This window comes from Poecilia formosa, unplaced genomic scaffold (assembly GCF_000485575.1).
Source record: "Poecilia formosa unplaced genomic scaffold, Poecilia_formosa-5.1.2 Scaffold903, whole genome shotgun sequence".
Taxonomy (NCBI): Eukaryota; Metazoa; Chordata; class Actinopteri; order Cyprinodontiformes; family Poeciliidae; genus Poecilia; species Poecilia formosa.
Genome location: NW_006800842.1, coordinates 3,159 through 10,969, shown reverse-complemented (window position 1 = coordinate 10,969; position 7,811 = coordinate 3,159). Strand labels below are relative to the sequence as shown.

The 7,811-nt window shown below is 43.4% G+C and overlaps 1 protein-coding gene across 1 annotated transcript; it reads right to left on the bottom strand.

Annotated features, from left to right (window-relative positions):
- Positions 1–461: 461 nt before the first annotated feature.
- On the bottom strand, positions 462–1,502 carry LOC103132018 (mucin-2-like; the record flags this gene model as incomplete). Its single annotated transcript, XM_016667101.1, has 2 exons — positions 864–1,502; positions 462–686 (listed from the first exon to the last, which is right to left on the bottom strand). Coding segments are annotated over exons 1-2 (864 nt in total), but the record flags the coding sequence as incomplete, so codon positions are not given.
- Positions 1,503–7,811: the final 6,309 nt, after the last annotated feature.

Sequence of the window (7,811 nt, the reverse complement as noted above, 5' to 3'; positions counted from 1 at the left end):
GCTGCTGTTGTAGTTGGAGCTACAGTTGTGGTGGTTGGTGCTTCAGTTGCTGGTGCAGCAGTTGTGGTGTTTGGAGCTGCTGTTGTGGTTGGTGTTGCAGTTGTGAAGGATGGAGCTGGAGTGGTGGTTAGTACTGCAGTTGCGGTGGTAGGTGCTTCATTTGTGGTTGTTGGTGGTGCGGGTGTGGGGGTTGGTGCTGCAGATATGGTGGTTGGTGCTGCGGTTGTTGTGGTTGGTGTTGCAGTTGTGGTTGTTGGTGCTGTGTTTGTGGTGGTTGTTGGTGCTGTGGTTGTAGTGGTTGGTGCTGCAGTGGTGGTTGGTGCTATTGTTTTAGTTGGTGCTGCAGTTGTGGTTGGTGCTGTGGTAGTGGTCGTTGGAGCTGCTGTTGTGGTTGTTGCTGCCATTGTTGTTGGTGCTGCTGTTGTGGTTGGTGCTGCACTTGTGGTGGTTGGAACTACCATTGTGGTCGATGCTGGAGTTGTGGTGGTTCGTGCTGTAGTGGTTGTTGTTGGTGTAGCTGTTGTGGTGGTTGGTGCTGCAGTTGTGGTTGTTGTTCCTGCAGTTGTGGTTGGTGCAGCAGTTGTTGTGGTTGTTGCTGCAGTTGTGGTGGGTGGTGCTGCATGAGTGGTTGTTGATGCTGAAGTGGTAGTTGTTGGTGTAGCTGTTGTTGTGGTTGGTGCTGCAGTTGTGGTTGGTGCTGCTGCTGTTGTGGTGGTTGGTGTTGCATATGTGGTGGTTGGTGGTGCGGGTGTGGTGGTTGGTTCTTCATTTGTTGGACCTGTGGTTGTGGGAGATGGAGAAGCTGTTGTGGATGGTGCTGCAGTTGTTGCAGTTGGTCCTGCACTGGTGGAGATTGGAGCTACCATTGTGGTTGATGCAGCAGTTGTAGTGGTTGATGGTGTAGCGGTTGTTGTTGGTGTAGCTGTTGTGGTGGTGGTTGGTGCTGCAGTTGTGGTTATTGATGCTGCAATAGTTGTGGTTGGTGCTGCAGTTGTGGTTATTGATGCTGCAATAGTTGAGGTTGGTGCTGCTGTTGTGGTGGTTGGTGTTGCAGGTGTGGTGGTTGTTGCTGCAGTTGTGGTGGTTGGTGCTGTAGCGGTTGTTGTTGGTGTAGCTGTTGTGGTGGTTGGTGATGCAGTTGTTGCTGCAGTTGTGGTTGGAGCTGCTGTTGTGGTTGGTGCTGCAGTTGTGGTTGTTGGTGCTTCAGTTGTGGTTATTGGTACTGCAGTTGTGGTGGTTGGTGCTGCTATTGTGGTTGGTGCTCTAGTTGTGGATATTGGTGCTGCAGTTGAGGTTATTGGTGCTGCTGTTGTGGTGGTTGGTGTTGCAGCTGTGGTGGTTGGTGCTGCAGTTGTCGTGGTTGGTTCAGGGGTTGTTGTTGTTGCTCGGGTTGTGGTCTCTGCTGTGGTTGTTGTGGTTTGTGCTGTGGTTATTGGTGCTGCTGTTGTGGTTGGATCTGCTGTTGTGGTTGGTTCAGGGGTTGTGGTGATTGGAGCTACCATTATGGTTGATGCTGCAGCTGTGGTGGTTGGTGCTGTTGTGGTTGTTGGTGTAGCTGTTGTGGTGCTTGGTGACGCAGTTTTGGTTGGTGCTGCAGTTGTTGTGGTTGGATCTGCTGTTGAGGTTGGTGCTGCAGTTGTGGTTATTGGCATTGCAGTAGTGGTGGTTGTTGCTGCAGTTGTGGTTGGTGCTGCAGTTGTGGTTGTTGGAGCTGCTGTTGTGGTGGTTGGTGCTGTAGTGGTTGTTGTTGCNTGCAGTTGTGGTTGGTGCTGCAGTTGTGGTTGTTGGAGCTGCTGTTGTGGTGGTTGGTGCTGTAGTGGTTGTTGTTGCTGCAGTTGTTGTGGTTGGTGACGCTGTTGTCGTTGGTGCTGCAGTTGAGGTTGTTGGTGATGCTGCTGTTGTGGTGGTTGGTGCTGCAGTTGTGGTGGTTGGTGGTGCGGGTGTGGTGGTTGTTGCTTCATTTGTTGGGTCTGTGGTTGTGGTAGATGGAGAAGCTGTTGTGGTTGGTCCTGCACTGGTGGTGATTGGAGCCACAATGGTTGATGCTGCAGTTGTGGTGGTTGGTGCTGTAGCAGTTGTTGGTGTAGCTGTTGTGGTGGTTGGTGATGCAGTTGTTGCTGCAGTTGTTGTGGTTGGAGCTGCTGTTGTGGTTTGTGCTGCAGTTGTGGTTCTTGGTGCTGCAGTTGTGGTTATTGGTACTGCAGTTGTGGTGGTTGGTGCTGCTGTTGTGGTTATTGGTGCTGCAGTTGTAGTTATTGGTGCTGCAGTTGTGGTTGTTGTTCCTGCAGTTGTGGTTGGTGCTGCAGTTGAGGTTATTGGTGCTGCAGTTGTGGTGGTTGGTGTTACAGCTGTGGTGGTTGGTGCTGCAGTTGTGGTGGTTGGTGTTACAGCTGTGGTGGTTGGTGCTGCAGTTGTGGTGGTTGGCAAAGGGGTTGTTGTTGTTGTTGGGGCTGTGGTCTGTGCTGTGGTTGTTGTGGTTGGTGCTGCAGTTGTGGTGGTTGGTGCAGGGGTTGTGGTGACTGGAGCTACTATTGTGGTTGATGCTGCAGTTGTGGTGGTTGGTGCTGTAGTGGTTGTTGTTGGTGTAGCTGTTGTGCTGCTTGGTGACGCAGTTGTGGTTGTTGCTGCAGTTGTAGTTGTTGGTGCTGCAGTTGTGGTTATTGGCGTTGCAGTTGTGGTGGTTGTTGCTGCAGTTGTGGTTGGTGCTGCAGTTGTGGTTGTTGGAGCTGNAGTTGTTGGTGCTGCAGTTGTGGTTATTGGCGTTGCAGTTGTGGTGGTTGTTGCTGCAGTTGTGGTTGGTGCTGCAGTTGTGGTTGTTGGAGCTGCTGTTGTGGTGGTTGGTGCTGTAGTGGTTGTTGTTGCTGCAGTTGTGGTTGGGGCTGCAGTTGTGGTTGTTGGAGCTGCTGTTGTGGTGGTTGGTGCTGTAGTGGTTGTTGTTGCTGCTGCAGTTGCTGTGGTTGGTGACACAGTTTTGGTTGGTGCTGCAGTTGTAGTTGTTGGTGCTGCAGTTGTGGTGGTTGGTGATGCTATTGTGGTTGGTGCTCCAGTTGTGGTTGTTGGATCTGCTGTTTTGGTTGTTGGTGTTGCAATTGTGGTGGTTGGACCTGCTGCTGTTGTGGTTGGTGCCGTCGTTGTGGTGGTTGGTGCAGGGGTTGTGGTGGTCGGTGCTGTGGTTGTTGGTGCTGCAGTTGTGGTTGTTGGAGCTGCTTTTGTGGNTTGTGCTGCAGTGGTGGTGGTTGGTGCTGCGTTTGTGGTTGATGCTGCAGTTGTGGTGGTTGATGCTATAGTGGTTGTTGTTGGTGTAGCTGTTGTGGTGGTTGGTGCTGCAGTTGTGGTTATTGGTGCTGCAGATGTTGCGGTTGGTGCTGCTGTTGTGGTGGTTGGTGTTGCAGATGTGGTGGTCTGTGGTGTGGTTGTTGGTGCTGCAGTTGTGGTTGTTGGTGCTACAGTTTTATTTGGTGCTGTGTTTGTTGTGGTTGGTGCTGCAGTTGTAGTGGTTGAAGCTGCTGTTGGGGTTGGTGGTTTTGCAGTTGTGGCTGTTGCTGCAGTCGTGGTGGTTGGAGCTGCTGTTGTGATTGATGCTGTGGTTGTTGTTGTTGGTGCTCCAGTTGCTCTCGGTGCTGCTGTTGTGGTAGTTATTTGTGGAACATTGCACAATGTAGTTGTACAGCAGGTTGGTCCACTGGTGATTGAACCAACACTCTGCATGAACGGCAAACTTCCCAGACCTGACGCAGCTGTACATGTGTTTGGTGATGCACAACCCAGTGCAGGAATTGTGTTTGTTCCATCGTTCACTGTTGCCATCAAAAAACAGAATACAATTAAACTCATAGTCTCCCTAACCAATTTGTGATTTTTATTTATTTATTTATTTATTCATTGATTTATTCATTGATTTATTTTTACATTTTGTTTGTAGATATATTGTTAATTACATTTTGTTCTTCCAGGTTAGTTTAAAATTGTACTCATGATTAATATTTTAATTTATACATTAATAAATATAAAATCTTACAAGTTGCTGAGAAGCAGTTTGTCTCATCTCCTGTACAGTTTATTGGAGTGGAGCACTGAGAACTTGTCTGGTCACAAACATTGTACTGAAAGGATGTGGTGGGCTAAGGGCTGGGACCTGAATCAAAGAATGACAAAGGAAGAGAAACTTCTTAAATATTAAGGAAACAAAATGAATATCAGACTTTTTTCTTCTTTACTTCATGATTAAACTTACCTGTCAGCGTCTGTGAGTTGCAGTTGTTGGTGCTGCAGCACTGGGCAGTTGCGATTGCACTTTGAGAACCCAAGTTGACTGAAAAAGTTGTGGTGCCTGAAGCCGGACAAAGAGAGGATGCTGCACATTGTTTGACGATTTGTGTTGCTTTACTCCCAGATTCAGTTGCTGTAGAGTCAAAGAGCAGTTTGTTTGTGAAAGTAGAAAAAATAGCAACCTCACTTCTTACAGTGTATTTTATCATGTAGTATAAAGAGACATAAGTAGAACAATACCTAGGATGGTAGCTGTTATACACATATTCTCAGTTCCACATTTGACTGATCTCGACTTTGAACATGTCAGATCTGAGCAGGTGGTACATGTCAGGGCTCCAGCTGCAATCAGGACGAAGAACAGAAAGATTTGTTTAAACGCTCTGCAAGTTTGAAATGCCAAAGGATTTTTTCTAATTTACACATGGTGAGTATTATACATTCACATATTACACATTTTTTTAAAAAATTAAGATGTAAATTATAAACCAAACATCTTAACAAACAATCTGAGTTTTAAATTTGTTTATGTGTCAGGAAAAAAAGTTAATTATTTCAATAAAAATTTATTATTGTAATTTCACAGAATAGATGTGAAATGTTAGGGCAGGATAAAAACATAATTCTGCATTGTTCTACTTTTATTAAGCCAATGCTTCCTGAAACAACAACAACAACAACAACAACAACAAAAGAAACCCAACAAATCTAAAAAAAACAAAACAAAACAAAACAAAAAACATCTGCCTAAAATTGTCTTTCAGTGTCAGGGTCAGTGTCAGCAACCATTTCAGAAGGGTTCTTTAAAGAATAAAATTTAAATATTTAAATATGCTCTCCAGGTTTTCAAATACCCAAGGGTTTTTTTTTTTGTTTGTTTTTGTTTTTTGTAACCTGAACATATAAAACATCTTAGTAAATAATTCCTGCAGTGTTTCAAGTTTGATAATGTTTCAAGAAGGCAACACCTTGCAAAGTTTACAGAATTGATGACATCAGATACTACAATTGTATCTTGTCTTTTTTTAGGCCAGCTCCCTGACCCCGAAAAAAAAAAAAATCTTACAAATTGATATCCCTACAATTGTAATTAGAAGTCAGATCTGAAGCAGCAACCAGTTAAAAAGACCAAACTATTATTGCTTAAGAACTTTTTAACAGTCAGAATCTAACATCTGTGCTTTAAAAATCCAAGAATGGCTAGCATTTTTAAGACTGTAGAGTTTCAGAGAAAATGCTAAAAAATGAAGACATGTAAATATGTATAAATGTCACCATAATGACAGATCGTAAATATCAGATATTTCAAGTTCCTTAATTTTAATACTAGTCAGAGAAAAAAAATGTTTGACCAAATTAGAGAGAGAAAGGTTCATATTCTTTGATGAAACTATTTCATTGTTTTCAGCACTGTAAACAGAACCAGTCTAAGCTAGAAACTTGTAGACAGTTATGCCAATTGACACATCACAATCCTTACGACTTTTATATTTTAAAGCAAAAATGACTAGTACATATTTTAAAATGCATTGGTTCTGATTTATAAATTCAGGATTCATAAACACTAAACACAACTCAGAAAATTAAAAGTAAAATAATGACAACCCTATTTTAATTGTCACTTTGACTTTTGTTGGAAAAATCACGTAAAATCTGATTCCAGTATTTTCTACTATGAAAAAAAAAATAAATAAAAATGCAATTATTACTCTTACCCTTGCCGAAGAGCACCAAAACAAGAGCAAGAGAAAAAATCAGCTTCATTGTGATGCTCAGGTGGATCCTGCAGGTTCGTTCTCCTGGTTCTGATACTAAATCTCTAGACATTGTTACTCTTTAAATACTGTTCAGATGACCTCAATGAACAGGCGTGCTTCCATGTAGATACTGATCAAAGGCAATCCAACGCATCCTAAAAATGTTTACACTCCCTTAACACACCAATTGCTGCTTTCAAGTATTTAAAAAATATAATTTCTGAAAACCAGACCTATCACTCTTACATGCAGCACAATAGTGATGCATGTAAGAATGTTAATTATAGGAATGTTAATTATAAGAATGTTAATTATAGGTCCTATAATAATAGGAGTTTTACCAAAAAATGTTCTGAACTTTAATGCTTTTTATGTCACATCATTAATGTGACGTCATCCTTAATTTTTCACAAGCCATAAAACTTTAAAAGAGCCTGGGAACATTTAGAACTAGTCAGCTTATTTCTCTTCCCACAAGCAAACACAATCAGGTTATTCACAAACTGTTTCTAATAAAATGTTTCAAGAAATTTTATGACTGCTGTATGAATTAGGGAGTTTTGTAATTATTTTTCTTTTCTTTTTTGTTTGTGCTAATTTCACTAGGACAATTAGTCTTTAAATGACATTCTGTGAACAGAAGCAACATGAGCAATAATATTAAAAACAATCTTGTTAAAGAATCAGATAAATGTAATCAGATCAATGGTTCTTAACCTGGGTTCGATCGAACCCCAGGGGTTTCTTTGAGTCGGTCTCAGGGGTTCGACGGAGCCTCTGCCGCGGAGGTAAAGACACACTTATGTAAAGTCGTGATGACGCGCCCCGCTTTGCCATCACTTGCTGCAGAGGATCACGTTACATTGCTTAGCTAATCAGTGCTGCAGAGGAGAACTGATTGAAGGAGTTCCACTCTCCGCATGGATTTGAACTTGTGTCTTTAATTACTTCAACAAAACTCACAGTTTTTACCAAATTCTGTAGCTTTCGGTGTACAGTGATCCCTCGCTATAACGCGGTTCACCTTTCGCGGTCTCGCTGCTTCGCGTTTTTTTTTTTTTTTTTCACAGTGCATTGTGTTCTGCGTCCTGATTGGCTAAACAGTCTCCTATCTCCTTCTCTACCTGCGTGCTAATAACGTATTTAAATATAAGTAATACAGATTGGCCATTCAGGCAATGAAAGCTGAAAACTTTAAATGCCTGCTGGAAAAATCTGTGGACAGAGGCAGCGCAAAACCGACCGGAGGCTCGGTTGATGAGATCCATCGCTCTGCCGTAGATACAGCTGTTAATCTCACGGGGCAGCTGGGAGGAGTCATGACTCCAGATCACATTAAGGCCCGATTGATGCACAGGTTTTTGTCACGATCCGTGTTTCTGTGTGTTTATTTTTGAGTTCTCTGTGTTCAGTCCTGTTTTCCTGTGAGTCTCTGTCCTGTCCCCCCGTTGATTGTTCCCCAGGTGTGTCTCATTCCCCTGATTACCCCGTGTGTATTTAAACCCACCTGTTGTCTGTGTTCCTGGTCGGGTCCTTGTCAATGTCTAATGTCTAAGTTTGTTGTCCGTACTCGCCAGTAGAACTGTTAAATCCTGGTTTGCGCTTGCTCCCGTCTAGTCCGATTTGTCAGTTGCTACTGGTATTTAGCTGCGAGCTTGTTTTCTGCCGTGCTGCCTGTCTTGGACTGTTTCGAGCATCATCATTATTAAATACATCTTAATCACCATAACCTGGGTCTCAGCGTCTCTCCTCACCTCACCAAAACCACTTTATGACAGTTTTGTT